Source organism: Lipotes vexillifer, unplaced genomic scaffold (genome assembly GCF_000442215.2).
Source record: "Lipotes vexillifer unplaced genomic scaffold, Lipotes_vexillifer_v1.1 scaffold308, whole genome shotgun sequence".
NCBI classification, from domain to species: domain Eukaryota; kingdom Metazoa; phylum Chordata; class Mammalia; order Artiodactyla; family Lipotidae; genus Lipotes; species Lipotes vexillifer.
In genome coordinates, this window is record NW_006792985.1 from 3,072,869 (window position 1) to 3,099,282 (window position 26,414).

At 50.9% G+C, this 26,414-nt stretch overlaps 1 protein-coding gene across 1 annotated transcript in view; it reads right to left on the bottom strand.

The window, feature by feature from the left end:
• SCARA3 (scavenger receptor class A member 3) overlaps positions 1–26,414 on the bottom strand; it is a 50,286-nt gene that overhangs the window by 6,035 nt on the left and 17,837 nt on the right. Inside the window, exons 2-5 of the mRNA XM_007466161.1 lie at positions 21,960–22,061; positions 20,646–20,765; positions 19,244–19,342; positions 17,204–18,247 (exon numbers count right to left, since the gene is read on the bottom strand). Of these exons, the coding sequence (XP_007466223.1) occupies positions 17,204–18,247; positions 19,244–19,342; positions 20,646–20,765; positions 21,960–22,061 (1,365 nt within the window). The remainder of the gene's footprint in view (positions 1–17,203; positions 18,248–19,243; positions 19,343–20,645; positions 20,766–21,959; positions 22,062–26,414) is intronic.

Here is a 26,414-nt window from a genome sequence, read left to right on the forward strand (position 1 = left end):
GGGGGGGGCCTTTGGGAGGGGATTAGGTCACGAGGGTGGATGACCCTCATCATTTATGTTGTTTCTGCTGTTTAGAAGTCACCCAGTCTGTGGTGTTCTGTTACAGCAGCCTGAACGGACTAAGACATATGCCTTGAAAGCCAGCCGAGGGCACAGCCCCTTCACGCACCCCTGATTCCTGGAACAGGCCCGGCTGATTCACAGAGCACCCAGCTATCCTTTGTTTCCTGTGGACCCTGGAGGGCCAGGTCCTTTGGGGCAGGTCTGGTCTCCTCCCCCTTTTCTGTTTTATCTCCTTGTCTTAGGGACAAGACGGGGGAGCAGGGGGTATCACTCAGGTGTCCTGTCTTATTTTCCAATCTCGTTCTAGCCCAAGAGCTCTAGGGCCCTGCTGCGAGATTAGCAGGCTCACCTTGCTTCCACTGGGTTCCTGCTCGCTGTGGGTAATCCCTCAGCCACGCTTGGTCCCTGGCCCCTGCAGGACCACTGGGAACTCCCGGCAGAACTCAGTGTTTCCAGAGTGAAGGGCCAGGGGGTCCGACCTGGACTCCACAGTGGGACTGAATATCTAAGGGACCCCTTGTGCACTGGTTCCCCTTCGAAGGCCAGGTGAGGTGGAGGCCTTGAAGGCATCACGGTCCCGGTCAGGCAGAAAGGACCAGAAGACACCTCCCTCCTGGAAACAGCTCTTTACTGAGTCGGTGATACTACGTGGCATGATATCATATGTAGACAGGAGAACTACACGGCAGTGAGGGCAGCGGGAGTGCAAGCCAGTTGCACACCTGTTACAAGAAGGGGGAAGGCTTCTGGAATGGGGAGGGGCCGGTCTCTGGGTCGGGCTGGGGAGGGGACAGCTGTAAGGCCCCATCCCAGGGGTGGTCGTTATCTGTTAGAACACAAAGGAGGGGCAGCTTCACTGGGGACGTCCCTGTCCTCCTTGCTGCTGGCTGTGCAGGAGGATGAAGGTGGGTGAGGGGTGACATCAAAGGGAGCTGGGGTCCCTCCCCCTGATCTGGCCCAGCTGCCCGTGCAGAGAGGCCTGGGGCCATTCTGGGTCACGGTGGGGTGAGGTCAGCAGGAGAGCAGGCGTGGGGAAGGGAGAGCAGCCCGGCGGTCAGCCCTCCCCCAGTTGCCACAAAGCGGTCACCTCCCGGATCGGAACGGGGCCTTCTACTTTGGCAGAACGTTCCAGGGCCTGGAGAGTGTCCCGGTGCAGATGAAGCTCCTGCTTGGATTCCTTCTGGGATGCTCCTGAGAGGCGGACGCAAGGATGAAGCGAGGAGTTTTCTGGAGATGTGGGAAAAAATGCTGAACGCCTGGGGGCACAGTGCTCAGGGCCCAGGCGGAGTTGCTGCGTCCCGTGTGAGTTCCCGGGCCTCTGCTCCCATGGTTACAGGGAAGGTCTCGTGGTTGCCAAATCCACCTCGTCCCTCGAGTTTGAACCATAATCCCCTGCAAAGCTCTTCCTGGGTCTTTTCAACCCCTGGGAGCCTCAGGGAACTGCCAGCCAGCTAGGATGGGTGTGAAGGTGCTAGAAAGACTAGCGCTGGTCACCAATTCAGAGCCAGGACTAAGACCGCTGCCCCGAGGTAGCCACTTCCCTGGCGGGCTCAGCCACAGGCGAGGGGGCTTCTCCTGCCCTCTCCTCCCGCCCAGCCACGGAAACCCAGTCAGCCCCCCGGCCAGCAGGGAAATGTGCGTGTGCACGTGCGTGTGTGTATACGGGGCTGCCTTCTATGGTATAGTCACTACTGGGAAGCCTGGAGGTGCAGGGACAGGCCTGGGGGAACGCTCTTCGGGACCGAAGGACCACAATGTCTACAGGTGCGGCTTTTCGGGGGTCTCTCTTCACCTGAGCACCCTTCCCCACCTTCTGCGTGGCAGTGTCCGGGACCGGGCCACTCTTCAATAGCGGCTCTGGCTTCCTGGTGGGCCTGGGGGCCCAGGGAGGCCAGGGGGACCCTGGATTCCTGGTTCGCCCTTTGGCCCCATGGGCCCCCGCTGGCCTGGTGACCCTATCTTCCCAGCGATCCCTGGTTTTCCCTGAGGCCCCTCTGGCCCTGGAGACCCTGGGGCCCCCTCTGGCCCTGGGGGCCCCACGTCCCCTTTGGGGCCTGGCTGTCCCCTTGGGCCTCCAGTTCCAAAGCTGCCCTTCGAGCCTTTGAGGCCTGGGAAACCTCGCAGGCCAACCGGCCCCCTTTCTCCTACAGGCCCAGTGTCCCCTGGCTGCCCTTGAGGACCCTGAGGTCCTGGGGGGCCGAAGCTGCCGGGGTCTCCTTTTGGTCCTCTGCTGCCAACAGGCCCTTTCACGCCCACATCTCCCTTGAGTCCTCTCGGTCCTGGAGGGCCTGGGGCACCTAGAGTCAGAGAGAAGAGGGGAGAGGTCAGTCCAGGAGGGCAGGTGTTCCGAGGCTGTCCCGTGAAGTGGACGCCTGGCAGTGGGCACTGTGACTGACACCCAAGGGTCCGAAGCCACAGGGCCCAGGTCTGCCGACTGACTTGACCCTCTAAATCGGCTTGGCCACCGGTGAAGTGGGGCTGAGAATCTCACCTGCAGGCTGTGAGCCCATCCCGAGCTGACATGCAATGGCATTTGGCATGAGGCCTGCACCTGGAGGGCACTCATTGTTTTGACTTCAGGGCTTGGCCGTAGTTCCACACGTGCACTCAGGTTGGGGGCTGAGCGAGCTGGACAGCTCTGGGCAAAGGCCACAACCATCCAGGATCATCTGTCCTACTCTGGAGGGCGGCCTGGATGCTTACACTTATTATGGACTTTGACTGCTGTCCTGACCTCCTGCCCCAACCCCAGCCCAAGCCCAGGATTTGCCCCGGACCTTTAGGCACCTGGGACCAGGAATGGAGTCGGGTGACATGGAGGAGAAAGCCAAGAAAGTGAAGCCTGAGAAGTGGATCCCTCCCAGTGTGAGTGAGTGAGTGGGAACAGCTACAACCCAGAGAAAGGGCAGCTCCTCCAGGAAGTCCACCCTGACTACTCCAGCATCTTCTCTGAGCTCTTGGAGCTACTACTTTCTGAATCTTTTAGTTGACACATAGAAAGAGAAGTCACAATATAGTGAAAGCAAATCCTTGGTACCTCTCTGGTGGACCCCACTAGACTGTAGGGCCCCAGGAAGATGGGCGGGCCACGGCTCCCATCCCCTGCCCTGGGCTCGGAGCCCAGGCACACGGCAGGGAAAGCTCAGTATACACTCGAAGAGCGTGATTCACCAAACAGCTGTGGACCGCCCGCTTTTGCTCGGCTCTGGTCTAGGGCCTGGGAGAGACGCCAGGATGAAGACGCTCTTCTCTTCCTTAAAGAGCCCAGTCTAGCGCTCAAGCCAGGGGTCAGATGACCTTAATGCCCTTCCTGCCTGCCATATAGGTCAGAGTGACCGCCTCTCAGAGCTGTACCAACTCTGAAGACACAGAGCAGAGTGTGGCCGTCACTCTGACCAAGGCACGTCAGATGCCCCGGGGTCAGAGGAAAAGAACCCTCTGGCCTAATGAGAACAGGAATTGTGGAGAACAGCTTTAGCCCCCGCGGGGTCAAGGCACCACAAAAGCCTGGCTTTCTTCGGTGGTCTCGGCACCGGGTCACAGGCTGCCCCCCAGGCCTGGCCTGGGAGGTGAATTCTCACACCCATACTCGGCTCTCCCCGAGAACTCTGCTGTTACACCATCCCCTTTGTAACAGAATCCTGGAGTTTTTGAGCTTGGTGGGAGCCAGTCCAACTCCTCCATGTCAGAGAGGAGGCATCTAAAGCTCAGAGAGGTGACGTGATAGCCCCAGGGGGCCCTGAGCGGAAACCAGAAGCCGGGTGGGCCTCTCAGAGAGACGGGATCTTCTATGTGGGAGCCAGGAGCCCTCCCAGTGGCCGTGACCCAGTTCTGCGGCCTCGGGGCCCCGTCCCCGCTAATGCAGACACCACCGCTGTCCATCCTGGCTGGGGCTACCTGCTGCCCGCCCCCAGCCTCCCCCAACACTCCCACCCCCTCGGTGCCCCCTCTCACCTCCCTCCCGGAGTGTTTCTAAGTGGAGCAGAGAGTCAGTGAACCCCATCCTCCAGTGACGATCTAAAATGCGGCCCAGACAGACTCAGCCCCACCAGGGCCAATAAAAACCTTCCAGCCGTTCCCTGCCACCTCCTGCCCATGCCCGCCTCCCACACACAGCGGGGCTCTGGCCTGCGTGGGCTCGGCTCACGTGGCCTGCCGGCGGCACCGGCTGAGATGCCTGCCGTCATGGGCTGGCTGGGGTCTGGGAGTGGCTTGACCTGCCCTTGTGTCTGCAGCACAGCAGCCAGAACAACACGGCCCAACGAGGGCACAGGGCGACACTGGGCAGGGACCACCTGCCCCAGCCCGGCAGGCATGGCTGGGAACCAGCAAAGCCACTGCGCCTGTCCTCACCCCAAGCTCTGCCCTTGGCGCCTGGGCCAGCCGGGGCTGGAAAAGCAGAGCCATTCAGAGGTGGAGAGGCCCCCGTAGGCTGTGCAAGTGGAAGGGAATCAGAGGGCGTGGAGTGACGCTGGGCAAGTCGCTGCCCATCCGCGCTCAGACCATCTATAACACTGAGGTTGTGCTTGACCGTCCCCCAGGGCCCTGTGGCTCCACGAGGACCCCTCCTCCTGCCTCTGTCCCTCCTGCTCTAAGAACATGGCTCCCAGGGCTTGCCCCAGCTCCCTGGTTCTTCTCTCTTTCTCTATAATCACTGCTGTGGCTTCCACTCTTGTCCCCTGGATGGATGGTCCCCAGCCCCAGCCTGGACTCAGGAAAAGCCTGAGAAATTTCATCTGGACAAGGACGCCCACAGATCCAGCGGGAGCCCCTCCCTCCTTCCGTGGCACCCCCATCCTTCCTGAGCCACCGTCTTCGGCGCTCGTCCTCTGCTCCCTGGCCCCTAAGGGCACGGCGGCTGCAAGGATTTCTCACGGTTTCTACGCCAACAGCGGGGAGAAAAGGCAGAGAGTAAAGGCCTCTCTTTTGCTTCTCCCCTCCAGCCCCCTCGGGCTCCTCTTTCTGGGAAAGCTCTTGGGTACCTTTCGCTGGCTGGGGAAGGCTGGGTGCCCACGGGCCAAGGGTGTCGGTTTGAGCAGAAGCCTGGGTCGCACTGTCCTCCTCACTCCCCCAGGAGCTGCAGCCCCTAGTGCAAGTGGAAGGAGGCCCGGCAGGAAAGGGGTCACCTCCCTCTCCACTGCCGCTGCTGACCCCGTCTCTGAGAGCCCATGCAGGTCTCCCAGTCAGTGGCCTGGAGGACATCCGGTGGGGTGGCTCCACCTGGGGCAGGACCTGTGTTGCAGGCATTGGCCTCTCTCACTGCCCTGTCTCGGTGTCGGTGTGCCCACGATGGCCCCGGCTCACCCTAACTTCTCTGTGACCTGCCTTCTCTTGGGTCACGGCCACTGGGAGGGCTCCCGGCTCCCACATAGAAGATCCCGTCTCTCTGAGCAGTGAACGTTTGCCTGCCTAGTCTCTCCTACGTTCCCCAGCACCGTACATTGAGATCATCGCCCCATTTTACAGATGAGAAGTCGCGGTGCAGAGAGTGGCGACTTGCCCACCATCACCAAGCAGGAAGGGTGGAGACAGGATGCAAACCCAGGCCTGAGAGGCTCCTGGTCTGGTCCCCAGACCCCCTCCCACTGCCAGGACCTCCTGCCCTCGTTCCACTCGGAGGAGGTGGAGGGCCCCCACAGAGCTGGGAAGGGGTCACCTGAAGGACTGTCTTCCTCTGGTGAGCCGAGCCTCTGCCTGTCCCTCCAGAGCCAGCCATGAGTCATGCAGTCAGAGAGGGGAGAGCTGGCAGGACCTGGGTCTGGCCCGGGAGGAAGGAAGTCAACAAGCAAAGCTTAGCGGTTAGCATGGGGGGAAGGGATGCAGGCAGAGGCTGACCAGGGGCTCTCCACAACAGGAGGCCCTTCACCCAGCCTGTAACAAGATCTGGGTGTCAGAAGGGCTAAAGGGCAAAGTGGGGGGCAGGGAGCTAAATGCTTCTCTGAGCCGCGGGGGCACATTTGAGACAAAGGAGGAAACGTGATGGGGGAGAGGAACGGGGCACTGTGGAGTCCCAAGAAGGCCCGGAATTACTCAGGAAGCCCTGGGCTGTAATTAGGCCATCCCGGCCCATTAGCGCAGAGCCACAGCTGACTGCATGTCTGGGACAAGTAGGTGGTCTGCTCCTGGTCTGCACTGGGAGTGGGGAGAGGGTGGGGGGCTGAGCAGAAGCACCGAGTCCTCAGGGTACCAACACTGCCCACCCATGGGTGAGGGAGTGCATGGGCGGGGAGGGGGTGGGTGCAGTCCATCTCATAATCCAAAGCAACGTGCCAGCCTACAAAGGGAGAGGGAGACAGAAACAGAAGGGGAGGCTCTCGGGAGACTGGCCTGGTGCCATGGAAGGCACACTAGCCTGCACTTCAGAGGACCTGAGTTTGAGTCCCAGCTCCCACATTAACAAATTGGGTGGCTGCGTAAGTCATTTGGCCCTCTTTGGACTGCAGGCTCCTCTTTGTTCAATGAGAATATCAGCCTGGGTCAGGGACTCTCAATCCTGGCTGTTGTTACCTGAGGAGCATTGAAAAAATGCCAGTGGATTTCCATGTCTGCCTATGATGGATTAATTTGTACAGACTCAACCTCCCGCTGAGAGCAACCAGAATCATTAGACAGAATGCCAAGACATCCTTCTGAAAGCTTTGGAGGGCGATCAAGGGCCAGACTCCCAGGGAGAAGGGAGACTCATTGGAGAAAGCCAGACCTTCTGTGCCTCTTTCTCCTCTCGAGGCATTTGTCGACTAGTAATTGGTTTGGGCAGAGACGCTGAGAAGCTGAGTAGGGTTTTCAGCAGCTTCACTGGGGCTGGGGCTCAGGGCTGCCAAGATCCAGGGCTGAGATTCAGGAGAAAAGGAAGAAAGGAAACTGTGTGGGCATTTGCGGTAACGACCAGGGAGTGGAGAAGCTGAGCAGAGAATTAGGCTTCATTCCTTCAGTCCTGTGGGGCTGGGGAAACAATAATAACCTGAGTTCAAGGCCAACAGGTAGTAGTGCCCTGTAAACACTCCTCAAGGACTATGCCCTGGAAGTAAGAATGTATCAGAAATAGGCCAGGTGTCATGGTAAGCTCTCTCGCAGGCACCACCAGAAGCTGGTATAATTCTCCTTTTCATTAATCCCCCTTGCTTCTCAATAACAAGCGAACCTACTAATCCTCCAAGCAGGCATGTTCCTCCCTGCCTCCCCTCCAGGTAACTCCTCCGCCCTAAACCACAGAATAATTCAAAGTTGTCTTTACAACATGTAAACTCCTGGACACTGTCTGTGGCAGGAGGAAGGAGGTTAGTGCTTAGGGAACGAATTGGTAAGTGTAATCCCTTGTCCTCAGCTTCTGCCCCGTGGTCATGCTTTCACTGATGCACTCAACAAGCAAATGTTTCCTGAGAACTTTCCAGAGGTCAGGCACTGTGCTGGGCACTGATGAACAAGACAAGGAGCCCACCAAGAAGTGAATTAGATTCAGAGTCATCCCTTCATTAGGACACCCTTTTATATTTTACCAAGAACCGTTCACACCCATTCTTAACATTGTTACTCACAACTACCCATGGGATATAGGCAGGGCAGATATTATATTCCTACTTGCAGATGAAGAAGCTGAATTGAAAGTAGCCAAGAGGGCTTCCCTGGTGGCGCAGTGGTTAAGAATCCACCTGCCAATGCAGGGGACACGGGTTCGAGCCCTGGTCCGGGAGGATCCCACATGCCGCGGGGCAACTAAGCCCGTGCGCCACGACTACTGAGCCTGCGCTCTAGAGCCCGCGAGCCACAACTACTGAAGCCCACGCACTTAGAGCCCGTGCTCCACAACAAGAGAAGCCACCGCAATGAGAAGCCAGCACACCTCAACGAAGACTAGCCCCTACTGGCCGCCAACTAGAGAAAGCCCGCACGCAGCAACGAAGACCAAAAGCAGCCAAAAATAAATAAATAAATTTATTTTTTTAAAAAGAAAGTAGCCAAGAGCCTTGTCCAAGGCCACTCAGCAAATAAGCAATGATGCTTTCTTGGCTCCAATTCCCAAGCGAAAGTCTTAGGGTAGGCACTGTCTAGCACACACACAGAAATCCTCCTATAGAATAGGGAGAAACATTCTATGAGAGGCACAAACACTATAGAAGTACCACTGGCTTTCCGTTTGGCAAATGGAGACTCAGAATTAATCACAGAGCTGGAAGAAGTCTCAGAGAACAGCTGGTCCTATCCATTGATTTACATATGAAACAAAACAAAGCAAAACAAAAAAACCCCCCCAAAAACCAGAGGCCCTGAAGGATTAAGTGATTCTGCCTAAAGACCCACAGCAAATTAGAATCCAGGCTCCTTCCCCGGACAGTTTAAGAGCCCCAGAGCTTCGGTCAGCACTTGGCACCTTCCACACTGGCTGTGGCCATTGCTGTCCGTCTTCCTTTATTCTGGAGAGCAGCTCGGCTTCAGCCAGAGGGAGACCTCATTGTCAGCCCCCCCGTGAAAGCCTATCAGCACCTGTCTATGAATGAATGAATGAATGAATGAATGGGTGAGTGACACGTTCCTGTAGGAAGGGATGTTCGTTTTATCCCTGAAATTTTCTTTCAGATGTGAGAGACTTTATATGTGGTGAGTTAACAACCAAGAGAAATGTCGCCCAAAGACACAATTTAAACAAATATGCAGAGGTTGAACTGAGAGTCAAATGTAGCTCAAAGCCATGTCCCACCTTGCTCTCCAGTTACGATGAGGTTCTTTGATGAGAACTCTGCCATCATTAGGACAGGAGCAAATATAAAGTCCCATGGCTATTGTTGGGTTATACTTAGAGTGAGGTTCTCAAATTGTTCCCTTACTAACACTCTTGGTACCATTTCCTTCTTTTCCAGTCTGTCCCACATATGACACCTAATCAGGACCTGAGTGGAAATGCCCTTTTGGTAACTGCCCTCAGTGTCTCCTCTTCTGGCTGGGCACTAGACGTGTGCGTCTCAGAGCCATGGCAAGGGGTCAGGATCTTAATCATAGTGTGACCTTGAGCTATCCCTTAACCTCTCCCAGTCTCAGATCACCTTTCTGTAAAGTAAAGACACCAACACCGGCAACACGTCTTGTCCACAAAGGTTGTCAGGCTAGGGGAGGGACAGATTGGGAGTCTGGGACTGACATGTACACACTGCAATAATTAAAATAGATAACCAACAAGGACCTACTGTATAGTACAGGGAACTCTGCTCGTTATTCTATAATAACCTAAATGGGAAAAAAATTTGAAAAAGAATAGATACACGTATATGTATAACTGAATCACTTTGCTGTACACCTGAAACGTACACAACATTGTTAATCAACTATACTCCGATATAAAATAAAAATTTAAAAAAAAATGTTGTGAGACTAAAATGAAACAAAGTGAGTGAATGGGCTTCGTCATGATTGAACGCAACCTAAGAACGACAAGGTTACCAGAGGATGAACCACGAGAACTATCTGCTAATGCCTTCTCTGGAACACTGACTGCATCCTAGAAGTCACACAGATACGTATTTTAGATGAAATACTGTGGGACTGTTTCAGTTACTAAGGAAATACTCAGTACCTGGCTTTGTTGCCAGAATATGACAACAGGCAAACAAGATCTTACCTCACCTCCATCCCCTGTAACACCGCCAATCTAGAGTAAAGAAAATATTAGCAGAAATGCTCACTGATATAAAATGAAGGTAACACAGGTTTGAAACCAAATGGTTAAAGAGAACCAGAGAATCAGAGAGGTTGGCTCCAAGTCTGAGCTCTGTGAAGAAAACAGTGCTGTCTGGGATCATGGGGCCCTCCCTCCTGTCTCCTGGAGCTCCCTGAATGATCAGGCCCAGATTTCTGGCCCCCCCCCCCAAATGTGACTATACATTCTAGAGCCTCCAGATCTCAGTGGCTACTTATTCTATTCTCTAGAGCCAAGAGCTGCTATATTTTCAGGTTGAACATACTTCCCACAAAGACACGCACTTCCTGGGGAAGCGTCCAGGAAATTGAGTATAGCCATACAAATTCCTGTATGGAATCCGAATTAGGAGTCTCCTGGGCCATTTTCCAGGAGAAAAACTGTTGGAAATATTGCTGTGAAGGACTAAGACGGAAAGGTAACGGTGTTTGTTATGGGCTGAATTGTGTTCCCTCAAAATTCACATGCTGAAATCCTAACCCACTCTGAATATGACCTCACGTGGAGACAGGGTCTCGACAGAGATAATCAGGTTGAAATGTTGTCATTAGGGTGGCCCCTAATCCAATACGACTGGTGTCCTTATAAAAAGGGGAGACGGACACAGAGACAGACGCGCGCAGGGAAGATGTTATAAGGAGACACAGGGAGAAGGTGGCCGTCTACAAGCCAATGCCTGGAATAGATCCTTCCCTTATCACCCTCAGAAGGAACCAACACTGCCAACACCTTGACTTTAAACTTCCAGCCTCCAGAGCTGTGAGATAAGAGATTTCAGTTCTAAGCATCCCCAGTCTGTGGTGCTTTGTTTCAGCAGCCCAGGCGGACTAATATAGGGTTTACTTCAGAATAAAGTACTTATAAGCAGAAGCCATAGAGCATTTCAAGTCAATTCAAAGAGTGGGCCAGGGCTTCCCTGGTGGCGCAGTGGTTGAGAGTCTGCCTGCCGATGCAGGGGACACGGGTTCGAGCCCTGGTCTGGGAGGATCCCACATGCCGCGGAGCAACTAGGCCCGTGAGCCACAACTACTGAGCCTGCGCGTCCGGAGCCTGTGCTCCGCAAAAAGAGAGGCCGCGACAGCGAGAGGCCCGCGCACCGCGATGAAGAGTGGCCCCCGCTCGCCGCAGCTAGAGAAAGCCCTCGCGCAGAATCGAAGACCCAACACAGCCAAAATAAATTAATAAATTTAAAAAACTCCTACCCCCAACATCTTCTTAAAAAAAGACAAACAAAAGAGTGGGTCAGGTAAGCAACCTTTGATGTGGGATCTAAGGGGAGACTGAGGGCAGAGCTGTCCCAAGGGGAGAAGAGGTCAGTCCCTTTTGGGGAAATGGATGGACGGTAGACAGGAACAGAGCGCAGAAACTCCACCAGGAAGCCTGTGCTGTCAGCAGGGAGCGTCTCTCGTTTGCTCAGGTGCTTTTAGGGGAATGAGGGTCTTAGGTGACTCTGGAGGAGAAGGCCACTCAAGGCAGCTCGCACAACACTGGATCTGAACCACCCTGCATCTGAATCCCACTTCCCTTCCTTGCGAGCTGCGTGAGCTCGACTAGACCTCATCTGGCAGCCGGTTCTTCAGTTTCAGGGACCATGGGAATTCAAGGCGATAACGCATGCGCCCAGGGTCTTTGCATGTCTGCTTCTCCACCTGGAGCGCCTCTGCTCATCCTTGCCAACCCTGCTCTACCTGCCTTTCTCCCCTGTTCTCAGGCCTCATTTCTGATGTCACCTCTGGTGGTTGATTTCATGTGTCAATTGCACCGGGCCCGGGGCGGGACGGGGGGGAGGAGCCCTGATATTTGCTGTGGACCTGCCATATCAGTAAACAGAGGATGTTGCGGCCGTCAAGCCATCAGTCACTTGCAGCCACCCTTGACAGTGCACCCTGAGAGGATTCAGGATGGAAAAAAAACAGGATACCAAGACAGTGAAGGCGCCTATCAAAGGAATAATTTCATTAAGCCCAGACTCTTGCATCTTCCCATACATAGAAGAGTGCTAAATTCATTAACTTGAGATGTCTGTTTTTTCTTTAATTAGGAATAATCTTTTGATGTTCAGCTACCTGGAGTTTTTGGCCAAAACTCCCATATATGCTGGCTCTTCCCTTAACTCTTTGGAACAGTCCCTTAGAGCTATCTGAGAGGCTCTCTCCTGGGCTTAAGTCCTCGGTATAGACGCTGAGTAAAACGTCATTCTCAACTTTAAGATTGTGCATTTTTTTCAGCCGACATTGGTGCAACATCATTCTGGGTGTGTCTGTGAGGGTGTTTTGGACAAGATTAGCATTTGAGTTGGGGGACCAAGTAAAGCAAATTGCTTTCCTCAGTGTGCAAGGGCCTCATCCAATCAGTTGAAGGCCCAAATAGAACAAAAACGCTGAGTAGGGCTTCCCTGGTGGCGCACTGGTTGAGAGTCTGCCTGCCGATGCAGGGGACGCGGGTTCGTGCCCCGGTCCGGGAGGATCCCACATGCCGCGGAGCGGCTGGGCCCGTGAGCCATGGCCGCTGAACCTGCGCGTCCGGAGCCTGTGCTCTGCAACGGGAGAGGCCGCAGCAGCGAGAGGCCTGCGTACCGGAAAAAAAAAAAAAAAAAAAAAAGGCTGGAATTAAAGCATCGTCTCTCCGGGGTCTTCTGCTTGCTGACTCACCCTGCAGGTCTTGGGACTTGCTGGCTTTTATACCTATGTGAGCCAATACCTTCAATTCTTTATAATACATCAGTCTCTCTCTCCAGAGAGCCTACTGGACACAGCATAAATATACATCTTGCTGGCTGGTTCTCTTTCTCTGGAGAATGCTAGTACAGATTTTGGCACCAAGAATGATTCCAGGTGAACAGAATTTTAAAGATGAGTTTTCTGATTTGGTCTGTGGTTTCTGGAACGGGCTCTCTAATATGATTAGATTTAAAGGTGCTAAGGACTCTCTATCCAGTAGTAAAAGCAGACTGAGAATCCCTGGGAATAGAGATACCCAAAATAATGGAGACGCCTAAGCAAGAATCCAGGCAACCATGTATGTTATACCTTTGAACATTTTGGTCAAAATAACAAGTATGATGAGATTGGCTGGTTGTTTCTAATGTTACTGGACAAAGTGGGGAAAGAAAAGTTTGAGCTCAGGGATTCGAATTCCTAGCTCAAGGTCCCCGTAAATGACCTGAAAGCTTCTATGTCTGCCCTGAAGGAGACCCTTACCCGCTCTAGCCACAGGGCTGAGAGTGCTGAAAATCAGACCCGCAATCTCCCCCTGTGACTGACTGAATTACAATGCGAGTTGAACTCCCAGCCTCCCAGGGTGTCTCCTGCTAAACCCAGGCCACGGACTGGGAAGGAATGGGATCCTGCAAGTTGGAATGGGGGTGTGTGGGAAGACCCTGATGGAGCTGGGGAACTAGAACCCTGAATTCTGATGCATCTCCTCTGCCAGTGGCAGCGGTCTCTCTGTTCCCCAGGAGAAGTGGCCTCTCCACCCCCGCCCGTCCCAGGGTATTAACCCTGCGTTACCTGCGGAAAGGGTAATGACCGCCCCTGAGGCAGCTGACAAGCAAGACATTGCTGGTTCTCCCCAGTGTCGACCCCACCACCGCTCTTGGCTTCTAGACCTCTGAGCAGACTCAAGTCCCAGCAGCCCCTAAAGTGAGGTACAAAGCGTGACCCGTGAGGAGGTGCACTACCCTCTGCATTTTCTAACTCCTGCAGATAGAAACCCGGGCCACACGTGTGGGGATGGGTATTAAGGCTGTGGGATAAATCGTGGAAGGAACGTAAAGTTGGATCGGGCGGCATTTATTGCCACAGGCTCACTAAGCAGGGATTCTGCATCTAACTTTGCATCTTGGGGAGGAAGGAAGGGCTCTAAGAGTTTGCTTCGCTGCTTGGCTGAAATATGGCCAAAAGGAGACCCACAGTGAGTGAATTAGAATTGCCAGACCTGCTTTGGTTTAATGTAGAGAAAAGGATTCCATGACTTAGGGAGACTGGAATGTTTGAGTGAGTTTGTCGTATGAAACCTACTCACTTCCCCACCCTGGGAAGGACCAGAAGACATGCCTTTCACCACGACTGTGAGAGATAAACTTGAGAGGGAAGCCCTGGCATCCCTGGCTCTTCTCTGTGGGCCAGACTTCAGAGAGGGAACTTCAGTCACGGAATTGGGAAACGTAACCACGATGAGAGTGATTGGATCCGCGGTGGCAGGGACCAGAGGCGGCACTCAAGCCCCGAAGGCAAGGAGGGAATGGTCCCTGTGATGGACAGCAGGGTCAATGCCGCAAGCAGAATGGCCTGACTCCTGCAGACCGATGGCTGGCTAGCTCGTCATGGGGTTCCTAGAAGTGAAATAGACAGGAAGCCTACTAATTCTTACTTGTTCTGTGTAAGCAGAAAAGTTCTAGGTCAAGTGAACAAGAGTCTAACTTGAATCATAAAAACAGAGTGTCATAACCCCCAACCAGTTCTCAGACTTGAGCCACTTTACAGACTCAGAACCCCTTGAATGAAGAGGCCAGGTCCCCTTGAGGAAGGACCCTTGTACACTACCAACAATATTTACTACTAATCATTTTTCCAGCCTTCCCCAAAGGCCCCTATGGTCTTTTGCCAGGATAACTGTGCATTGGGCAAGAGGAAATAATCAGAACTTTCAGGCACCACTGGACACAAGCTCTGAACTGACACTGATTCCAGGAGACCCAGCCATCACTGTGACGCACCAGTCAGAGTAGGGACTTATGGCGGTCAGGTGATCAACGGAGTTTTAGCTGAGGTCCATCTCATGGCGTCCTGTGTGAATGCTCACCAAAGGTGACATCAGCAGAAGAGGATTTTAATAATCAAGTGACGAGGAGGACTTGTTCTATGGATTCCAGTCAGGTTTCTTCTCCAGGCACCCCTGTCATCAACCAATGGGCTCACGAACAAGATGGCCATGGTAGCAAGGATGGAGCTTATGCATGGCTTCAGCAACACGGATGGACTTCCAGGCACCAAGGCTGACCTGGCTACAGCCACTGCTGAGCGCCCAATCTGCCAACAGCAGGGACCAGCAATGAATCCCCAATACGGCACCATTCCCCAGGGTGATCAGACAGCTACCTGGTGGCAGGTTGATTACACTGGACCACTTCCATCATGCAGTGTTTTGCTCGTACTGGTTTAGACACTTATTCTGGATATAGAAGTGCCTTCCCTGCATGCAATGCTTCACCAAAAACACCAGCCATGTACTTGCAGAATGCATCATACATGGTATTCCACACAGCATTGCTTCTGATCAAGAAACTCTTTTCACAGCAAATGGAGTGCAGCAGTGGGCCCGTGATCATAAGATTCACTGGCGTTACCATGTCCCCCACCGTCTTGAAGCAGCTGGCTGAATAGAAGGGTGAAATGGCCTTTTGAAGACTCAGTTCCAGTGCCAGTTCTGTGGTAATACGTTGCAGGGCTGTATATGCTCTGAATCAGCAACAAAAACATGCTGCTGTTTCTCTTACAGCCAGGACTCAGGTCCAAGGATCAAGAAGGGGAACTGGGAAGCCACCGCTCACTATTAACCCTAGTGCCCCACTAGCAAATTTTTTGCTTCTTGTTCCCAGAAACTTATGCTCTGCTGGCTTAGTGATCTTAGTTCCAAAGGGGAATATTTCTGCCAGGAGATACGGTTCCATTGAACTGGAAGTTAAGACTGTTGCCTGCTCACTTTGGGCTCCTCATGCCTCTGAAATAACAGACAAAGTTACTGCGCTGCCTGGGATGAGTGACCCTGACTGCCGAGGAGAAATCAGACTACTCCTCCACAATGGAGGCAAGAGCGAGCATGTCTGGAATCTAGGAGGTCACTTAGGGCGTCTCTCAGTATTACCATGTCCTGGGAGTAAGGTCAATGGAGAATTACAACAACCCAATCCAGGCAGGACTACTAATGGCCCTTCAGGAATGAAGGTTTGGGTCACCCTACCAGGTAAAGAAGCACAACCAGCTGAGGTGCTTGCTGAAGGCAAAGGGAATACGGAATGGGTAGCGGAAGAAGGTAGTTATAAACACCAGCTGTGACTCTCTGACCAATTTCATGAGCGAGGACTGTAATTGTCAAGAGTATTTCCTCATTGTGTTATGATTATATGTTGACATATATGTGTATATATCTTTGTTTTATTCCCTCTCTTATCCCCTTACTATGTAACAAAAAATGCAAAATGTATTGACTTTATATCACAGTATTTAAATATTGTTAACTTTATATCATAGTATTTAAGTTATGGGATATTAAGAAGGGTAAACATCACTCAAGGACTTTACCTCCTCTTCTGGGGAAGGGGTTAGTGCATTTTGGGTTACTCTCAGGATTGTTATATCATGTATATTAGGCAGAATTAGGACCTTGTTACTTTCTTTATTTGGAGATTAAGTATGATTTAAGGAGATGTGCATGGGTGTCAGGTGGATGAGGGACGCACTTGTGACAGTTCATTTTTATGTGTCAACTTGACTGGGCCATGGGGTGCCCAGATGTTTGGCCAAACACTATTCTGGGTGTGTCTCCATTGTGTTTATGGATGAAATCAACATTTAAATCAGTACTGAGTAGGAACTCTGCTCAACATTATGTAACAACCTAAATGGGGAGAGAATTTGAAAAAGAATAGATACATGTATATGTATAACTGAATCACTTTTGTTGTACACCTGAAGCTAACACAAAATTGTTAATCAACTCTACTCCAACATGAAATAAAAAGTTAAAAAAAAAAAATCAGTACTGAGTAAAGCAGATTGCCCTCCTCAATGTGGGTGGGCCTCACTTAATCAGTTGAAGCCTGAATAGAACCAAAGGCTGACCCTCCCCTGAGTAACAGAGCATCCTCCAGCCTGACAGCCTTCAACTGGCACACTGCCTCTTCCTGGTTCTACAGCAGCTTCCAGCCTTTTGAGTTGAACTAGGACATCAGCTGTGCAGATTTTGGACTTGCCAGCCTCCAAAATCACATGAGCCGATTCCTTATACTCTCTCTCTCTCTCCTATATCTCTGAAGAACTCTGCCTAAGACAGGAGTGAGATGGGAGGAGAAGAGGGCATCAGAGTGACAGGCATCTGAAGGGCATCTGAAGGGCAGGTGGTTGAGGGCACCCAGTAAGGGGGTGGGAAGGGAGAAAACAAAAGGAGACAGAGCTTCCGAAAGATGAGATCTACCTATATCTCTCGGTGGGCCCAATTAAACAGATCCACACATAAAAATCCAAATTTGTATGTCGGGCAAAGTGAGGAGCCATACACTTTTCCAAAAGAGGTTGGCAAGGGCGTAAAAGCTGCCAGTCACCCCAGGAATTTGCTGCAGGATTGTATCAGCCCACTGAGATTTTTGCCCCAAACCAGGTCCTTCTGTGTTTCCCAAGGTCACCGAGGCCCTCTGGGAGCTCCCCGGCAGCCCGGCCCAGATCTGGCTCTCACCTCGTAGGATGGTGGCGTTGCGCAGGATCTCCCCGTGCTGTGTGTCCACGGCCTTCATCTCCTCCATGACCATGGACAGGTTGCGGACGTTGAAGTCCAGGCGGGCGCTGAGCAGGCCGAAGCGCTCCCGGAGCAGGTCGGTGGTGGCCAGCATAAGGGAGACGGTCTTGTTCAGGTAGTAGAGCTCCTCGGCCTGGGTGTGAAAGCCCAGCGTGCAGGAGAGCCGCACGTCATCCAGGTACTTGAGCATGCTGTACACGTGGCTGTCAGTGGCGTTGATGTTGGTGAAGATGGTGCCGATCTCGATCTCATGGGAAGCCATGCGTCCTTCCAGCGTCTCGAACCTCTCCACCGTGCGGTTCTGGGCGTAGTGGGTGTGGTACTGCAGGTCGTGCATGTTCTCCTCGTGGTCATCCAGGAAGGACGAGATGTTATCCAGCTGCAGCTGCAAGCCCATGACCTGCAGCACCAGGTCGTGCATACTCTCAGAATTCTGGCTGATGCGCTGGGAGGAGGCCCCCAGGGTGGCCTGGAGGCTCTTGACCACTTCTCCCGTCTTGGCCGAGGTGGCGCGCAGGCTGCTGAAGAGCCGCGTGTAGTTCTGCCAGTCGGCGATCACCTTCTGGAGGGTTAGGGTCTCCTCGTCTGTCTTCCGCCGGATCCCGTGGATCCACTCAGAAGTCTGCCCCACGGTGAAGTTCATCTGGTGCATCGCAGCCTTGATGTTGTAGCACTCCTGGGTGAGGTCCTTCAGAGAGAGGTCCAGGCCGGCTGTGGTGGCCTGCCAGCCTCTCACCTGGGCCAGGAAGAGCCCCAGAGACTGGTTGATCTGGTGGACGGAGAAGGAGCAATTGCCCATCTCCTGGGAGATCTGACCGCTGGTGGTGGAGAGCAGTTCGTGGGTCTGGGAGGTCTGGTCCAGCTGGACCTCCTGAGCCAGAAGCATCTTCTGAATTCCCTCCAGCTCCGCCTGCAGCTTTCTGATCTCTTGCCCCAGCTGCCCAGCCTCATGGCAGAAAGAGCAGTTGTTCGGGGCTTTCAGCTCTTCAGGAGAAAAAAGGGACAACATTTTGAGTTGCTGAAGGATCACGGGACAAAGGTTGCTTCTTTAATATTTCAGAGCATAATGAACTGGCAAGTGGCTTTCCTATTCCTCTTCCTTTCCTAAGACCTGCTATGAAATCCTTTTTGGAAAAGTCTTGCCGCCTCTATGCAATCTTATTTCTACCAAATGTCTTTACTCTGACCTGAAATGTAGGCTTTAGGATATTTTCTCCATCTCACCACCAAATCCTTGAGAGTATGTATCTTCATAACTTTTCTGAGGTTGCCAAGAACCTCCCATTTACATTTTATTTTTACAATTTCTCCCCACGTTTTAATATTTGTGCTTATTTGAGCCTGTCACAAGCTCGTGGAGAAAAGGGTACAGGGATAGTTTCCCCCCGCGACCGATGAGAAATGAGGCTCAGAAAAGTGACTTGCCAAATGTCACTCAGCTAATTAGTGGCAGAATAGGACTTTCTCTTCCCACCAAGCAGACCCCCTCTAAACCCTTCTATTGTGTCTCCTTCTGTCTCATTCTCAGAACGAGAACGTCCCTTGTGAAAGCAAGAGATGAAGAGACAGTAAATTGTGCAAACTTTAAGGCAGTGATGAGGAAAGGGCCGACCTGTCAAGAGCACAGGGAAGATCTTAAAAATAATTTCAGATTACGTGAAGATATTTGGCGAGTGGACTTGCTTGTCTCTGGCTTGCTTCTCTACCTGGAGGCTCTGCTAGATCCATGCCACTCACAGAACCCCGAGCCCCATTCCTGGGTGCATCCCAGGGTAGCAGCCCTCGTTGGCTGGATGTTCTCCAGCTGGACAGGGAGGCCGGGAGCCATGGCTGTCTTTCCCTCACGCCTTGAAGCTTGGTGAGGGCTGCCCTGCTCCAGGGCACCATGGCATGGGAAGAACGCTGCCCCCCTCCGGCCCCTGTCAAGTAATATCGGCCTTCTGTCATGGTCATTAGCACATCTGGACACTGGACACTCACCCAGCCCTTGGAGATTTTCCTGCATAGACACAAGCTTCTTGTCATAAAGGGCCTGGGCCAGGGAGATGTCTTCTGAGAGAGAGTCCACTTTCCTGAAAACTGCAGGGGAAACAGAGATGAGAAAAGGGTCTTAGCTCAGAGAAACAGCAGTCGTTTGTTGAGAAGACAAACCATTTATCAGCCCCTCTGCGGCCAAAACCATTCACTCTTCTGTGGGGCTTCCCAATGGCCAGAGTCTGTCACATCCCTTAAAAATATATATCTGTGTATCTATATATCTATAGATGTGGATAGATATAATCTTTTTATATATCTCCCTTAAGTGTATATATGTGTTTATACATATGTGGGTATATATGTATATATTAGAATATGTAACAGTACATAAATTATACATATACATATCTAATTTCCACCCCCCTCAGATTTTAGACCTAGGATCTGACCACAGGGTAGAATGGGGACAAATAAGAAAGGAATAAAAAATTAAAATTATTCTTAATCCTATCCATCTCCGTGCCTCACCTGAGTCCCAGCTTTGTCTCTAATATCTAGTACATTGGAGCGAACAAACCTACAGGCTTCCCTTAGTAAAAAAGCTTTTTTTTAAATCTGAAGCTAAGAATAGAACGAGATTGCAGTAAGAAACTTTCAAATTTGTTTTCACTTTTTGAACATAAATTGTGTTAGTATCCAGAAGAGGCAGAAGCTACCTGAAGCTGGCAGCACGTCATCACCTGGGTCAGCCACCGCAGTCATACAAACTGCTGAGTGTGTGAGAACCACCAAACCTCAGATCCCTGGGCCTCGCTCGCAGGACTCTGACTTAGTAGGTCTGAGGGAGACCCAGGAATTTGCATTTTAACAAATCCTGGGGCCAACCCTGACGCAGGTACACATCCAACCTCACTTTGAGAAACACAGAGGCCATGGAAAGGGCTTAGACATTGTCCGATCTGGTGATTTCAACCCTGGGTGTACACCAGAATCATCTGAAGAGCTTAACTACTGAATTAATTCCATTATCCAAGGGGGGGCCCAGGCATCCATATTTTTTTACAGCTCCCAGATGATTCTAACATGGGGCTGAAACTGAGAACTACTATCTAGTCCTAGCCTCTCATTCACCAGTAGGAAAACGGAGGTCCTGAGAGGGGAGGTGCCTTGTTCAAGGCCACACAGCTAATTATTGACCAGAGGTTACGAGCTAGTCTTTGCAGTTTGAATCAGGCACTAAGAGCCCCTAGTTAGGAAGATGCTGGCTCTGGTCCGTGAGCCACAGAGATCTGTGTTTGTCTTCGTAGGGGGTTTGGCACTGAAAGGACCCCTGATGAGAAACTCCCCCGCAGCCCAGGGTGGAGAGCCCCTGACGAGCGGGTTGCTGGTGGCAGCCTGCACTCACCCAGAGAGGCCAGCACGGCCACAGACACCAGGAGGAAGGCCAGAAAGAGGTAAAGGATCCGCACCGATGTGTGCAAAGACAGGTTCTTCTGGCAGCGGCTGCAGCGGGGCCCCGGCCGGCCTGTGGAGAGCGGGGACAAAAAGAGGCCGGTGGCAGAGGCCGCGGCGAAAGGGTCAGTTCTCCTGCTCTGGCCTGTCTCATCCCATTTTGAACCAGCCTCAGAAAGGGAGCCGTCCTGGATCCTCGCCTCTACCCACTTCACTGCCTTTTCTGGAGGTCCTAGAGCTTTTACGAATAGGCAAGACCACAGTGAGGATCTTGAGAGTACGCGCCCATCACACCATCATTCTGTCTCCATGGCATCGTCATTCAGCCCATGGTGCAGGAAAACACCTCTTCCCAAAACAACAGCCCCCTCACAGGGCAGCCAGCTTTGTCTCACCATTGGGTGGCCAACTCCTCCCAGTTTGCCTAGGACTTTCCTGGACTTTAGCACTGAGAGTCTTCTGTTCTGGGAACTCCTTGGTATTGGGCAAACCAGGATGGTTTGCCAAGACGGTCTCAGTTTTAAAGCTGTAAGTCACACATCTTGGGAAACCCCTCAGTCCCAGGCCAACCAGAAGGTTGGTCGCCAGTCCCCAAACTTTGCAGGTAACCAGAAGTTCTCCTGGAGGCCAAACGGATGATTCCAGTGTATCAGTTGGTCCTTGTTATAGACGAAGGTTGGAAGAAGGTGTTCCTGGCGGCTCTGGGAGGTGGTCAGTGGCCAGCGGGAAAGCTGTGATGCTCCCAGCTGTGAAATTTCTAAGATGGATTCAACTTCAGCTGCACATTATGAGTACCAGGAATGTTTAGATACCCTGATGCCCGTCCACGCTCCAGACCGAAAGAGATCAGAATTTCTAAGGGTCGGTCTCAGGCGTCCCTGGGTGGTTACAATGCACAGCCAAGATTGAGAACAGCTGCTCTAACCTCTACTGAAATCCACGGAGAAGCCCTACTGCAAGTAACAGTTCAGAGGGCGTTGGTTTCTCAGATCAGCCACATGCCAAGCTGGTCCTGTGGGCCTGAGAAGGACGGGCCACTTGATGGGCATGGGCTACAACGAAGGGGACAGTTCTGGGCCAGCTGGAAGAGAGGCCCTGGGGGAGATGGTCCCGGACAGGTCTGAGGAGGACTCGGACTTCACCTGTACCGCATAACCCAGGCCCATGCAATGCTTCCAGGGAGCCGCGGGGAAGGGACAGTCAGGACTTTGAAGCCATGCGGACAGAGAAGTCTGTCCCCAGCCTGGGATCAGCCCGGAGCCCTTACCCTCCTGCGTGCACGGGAAGGACGGCATGTCCTCGTCGTCGTCAGCTGCCGGCTCGTCTTCTGTAACACACAGCGCATCTCCGTCGCCAGCGGCCGACCTCACTGTGATGGAGCCAGAGCTGTCAGACCCAGGCTGGGGAGCCACGCCCACCCCTCTCCAGCTGCCCCATTCTTTTACTGTCCCCACACCCTGCGCCCACCCCCGCCCCTGGGTCCAAGTCAGCCCACCTGAGCTCCAGGTGACCTGACAGCAAGCAGAGCAAAGAAGGATGGAGGTCAGAATCAAGTGGTTGAGGAACTGGGATGTCCCAGCACCTCTGGGGGAGGAGCATTCATGATCTCGGGCAAACTGGTAAAGGCGCGCAGGCCAGCCCAGGTGCTTTCTCTATCTGTGCCTTGTTCAGACCCCTGGGGTGGAGTATGAAAAGGTTGCTTGATCTGGCTCAGCACCCTTCCATTCCCTGACACGTTGTAACCGAAGCAGGATTCTGCTTCTGCAGGGACAAGGGCGAATCTGGCCCCAGCGCAGTCCCCACCGAGACTCTGCATCCAGCCCAGCTGGGGGGCTTCGGAGAGGAGGAGCTGGCAGTGTGAGGACACGGGATGGGCACAGCCTCTGCCTCACACATTGCCTTGTGCAGGACGTGCCAGGGGGTGGAAGGGACCGCGGCTGGAACAGATCTCATGCCGGAAGGCTGATGCCATGCTCGTTCCCTGGGATCACGTGCTCTCTAAATAAGACCTAAGTGATGTATTCCCTCATTCAGAAGATTGCTCCCATTCCCCCAGACACTGCATAGCCCTTCCTCCTTACAAGATCTGGTCTTTTTATGAATGACCAGAAGAAAGATGTCCAATATTGGCAGAATGAGCCGGACCTCCAAGTGGGTGTTTGAGAAATGAGGTGGTCTGCATCGAGCTGACCAGGGCTTCTGTGCTGGGAAGTCGGGGTGCAAGCTTATGATGACAACTAAATTGCTTGGCAGATAGTTGGCGGGGGGATTTTTTAAGCTACGCCTGAACATCCAGAGGCAATAAAAGAAAAGATCAATACATTTGACTACATGCTAGTAAAACAACACTTTTGCATGGCCATAAAAGCAAATGACAAACAGGGAGAAAATATCCACAGCATACATCACAGATGAAGAGCTAATATACCAAATTTATAAAGAGTTTTTAAAAATTGAGGAAATAAAGGACCGAAAATCCTACAGAAAAATGAACAAAAGACCCAAACAGGCAATTACGAAAAGAGATATAAAAATGGCCCCTGAATAATTTAAAAGATGTTCAACTTTACTCATAAGACAAATGCAACTTAAAACTACACTGTGATAATATTTCTCACCCATCCCATTGACAAAGATGCAGAGGACAATACACGTTGTTGGCCTAGGTGGTGGGGGGAGTTGGGGTCTGAATGCAAAATGGCCCAAAGCTTGTGGAGCGGGGGTTTAGCAGATGCATTTACCCTTCAACACAGCAATCACACTTTTATGAATTTGTCCAGAATATAGACCTCCAACAATCTGAAAATATATGTGACAAGGTTATTCATTACAGGATTACTTGTAATTACAAAATTTGGGAACTATCTAAACGTACAACTACAGGAGATTGGTTAACACACGATGGCATGTATACACGCAATGGGGCTCGGTGCAAGTATACAAATGAGTAAGGAAATCTCTATTAACCGATGTGGAGTCGTTTCCAGGAGATATTAAATGAAAACAGCAGAGGAGCACATATGGTATGCCACTTTTTTGTAAGAAAGAAGGGAAATTAGGAAACACACATATATCTGCTTATCGTTAAAAGAAGATAAACAGGAAAAGTAAACTGAAAAACAATGAAGTTGCTTTCTACAAGGGATGGGGTGGGGGAAAGGGATATACGAAGGAGTCACAGTTCTCTGAATATAATTTTTTGGTATAGTTTTACTTCTGAAAACATGTTAATATCTTACATATTCAAAAAATTCAATTTTATTAATAAAAAATACTTGGAACCAAATAAGCCTTGCTTGCTTGAATGAATACAATAAACATACTAAGTGGGGAGAAAAAGGAAAGAGGAACTAATCCAAGTAAATTATGACACAGTTTGGACTCTGTAATCTCAGTCTAGGATGTGATAACGTAGGATTGGGAAAGAAGTGCCAACAAATCTTGAACTTTTAAAGCAATTTTATTTCTTGGTGTAGCATGGGTAAAGCAATTCTGAAGTTATTTTACATTAATTCAAGATTCAGCAAATAGAGTAAATGCATTGATGTGGTTTGGACCCAGCGTTCTCACCGTGAAAAAAGGGATACAGAAATATACAATGGGAGAGACCCCTTGGAGCCGGACTGAAATTTGAAGGTATCAGTGGGAATTAGTAATTTCTAAAATATGTTTATGTGTGTACATATTTGTTTAGGTTCATATATATGTATAGATGCATCTATATTTGTAGCTATGTGTATGCATATAACTTTGTTGCAAGGTCCAGGAAGCAAAGACACCAAAATAGCACTGAACACCCCTAGCAATCCAGTTGGTCTCTGATACCATTTCCCACTAAAAAGAACCCAGGCTTCTTAAAGAGGTGGCTGATTTTAGGGTTGGGGCAGAGGGTAGGTAAAAGATGAATCTAGAACATCTTGCTATTTCAGAAATTAAGGGAATGCTCCAAAAAAAAAAAAAAAAGAAATGATAGGGGCATATCAAAAAGAAATAGAAACCAGCCTGAAGATGCCCCCACTGGCCAAATCTGGAACAATTAGAGCACTAAAATAATTAAGTATAATAATGAAATTACAAGTCATTGAAGAAACAGGAATCCATACCAATGATAGACAGACAGGTAGGGAGAAGGGAGGGCTCTTCTTACTGCTGGAGTTGGGAGATCAGGACTCTGCAATCATCAGGGTAAAGAGACCAGATCATGCTAGAACCATCAGCGGATGCCACCTCTTGGGAAAATTTTGATGAAGAACAGTATATATGTATGCTTACGTGTAAACCTTTATCCATGGCCTTAAACTGTCTGCTTACAGACTACTTATTAGTTGCAAGGGAGGAAGAAACCCAGTAATTACATAGTGGGGAAATCAGGCAACGCTGACCAGCACACACCATCATTTACGTAATTTGCTGGCCAAGAGTGCATAACCACAATCGAATCATGAAGAAACATGAGAAAAACACAATGTAAGCATTGTATTTTTTAAAGTTGGGGGGGCTGTATTTTTCAAAAATATTAGAGTCGAAAAAGACAGTGAAAGGTGAAGAGACATGACAACCAAATGCAATCCTTAATGTTAAGCTAGAGGCTGCTAGAGCCTGGAGAGAAAAGAAAATCCATAGAGGTTATTAGCTGATCAACGAACATCGGAATACATATGGTACATTAGATAAAGAACTGAAGCACGTTCATGAAGTTCATAACTGTACCCTGATCATATTCCTGTTCTTAGGAAATCCACACTGAAATATTCAGAAGTAAAGAACCATGATGTATGTAACTTACCCTCAAGAGCTTCAGGAAAAAATTATGTGTTTGTGTGCATATGCAATAAGTGTGTGTGTGGATAATACTGCAGTGAAAATCCTTAGACGTAAAATGTTATGCACATATAGGACTTTCTTTAGACAGTTTTTTAAAAGCGAATTGACTGGATCAGATTGTAAGAACATTTTAATGTTCTAGAAACAAATGAACAAACTGGCATCTAGAAAGGGCATACAAATTACACTTCCACCCACACAGCATATGAATACATACTGATATACTAGTCCTTCCCCAGTGAGTCTTATAAAAAATAAATGTCTTTATGAGTTTAACTCAAAGAATCTCCGTATTTTATTTTGCACATTTAAGAATTATTAGTGAAATGGAACATTTTCAAGTGCTTACTAACCATGCCTTTCCATGAATTAACTATATGTAGCCTTTGCCCATTTTTCTGTTGAACTGTTGATTTTTCTTTTCACAGAAGGTTTTGATGAGAACATAACCTATCATCATGTGTCTTGCAGATGTTTCAATATATTTATTTCTGAAAATTGTTAAAGCTTGTGTGTGCATAGCTTTGGGGCCACCATAATGCACTCCAGGGGGAGGGAGAGGGTGGGGAGGTGTGGAAGGGCATTCATACTGTAGCCCCTGATTAAACAGTGGATCCTGAGGGGTCTGTGTTCAAGACTCTTTCTTCCAGAGGGCATTTCCTAGACTTTTGCCAGGTGCCAGGGGAGCTACCGATCTGGGACCACTGCGGTTTGATTCCTTAGATTGGATCACCCAAGTGTGCACATAGAATGTATACTAGATCCCCAGACCAGTTGAGGGCAAGCCTGTGTTAACCCAGCACCGCCCCCTTCCCCTCACCCAGATTGTCTGGAGATATCCCATTTCCTTGTCAGCTCTAGCAGGTAGATTTTGCATCTAGCCTCTTTCCCTTCCCCT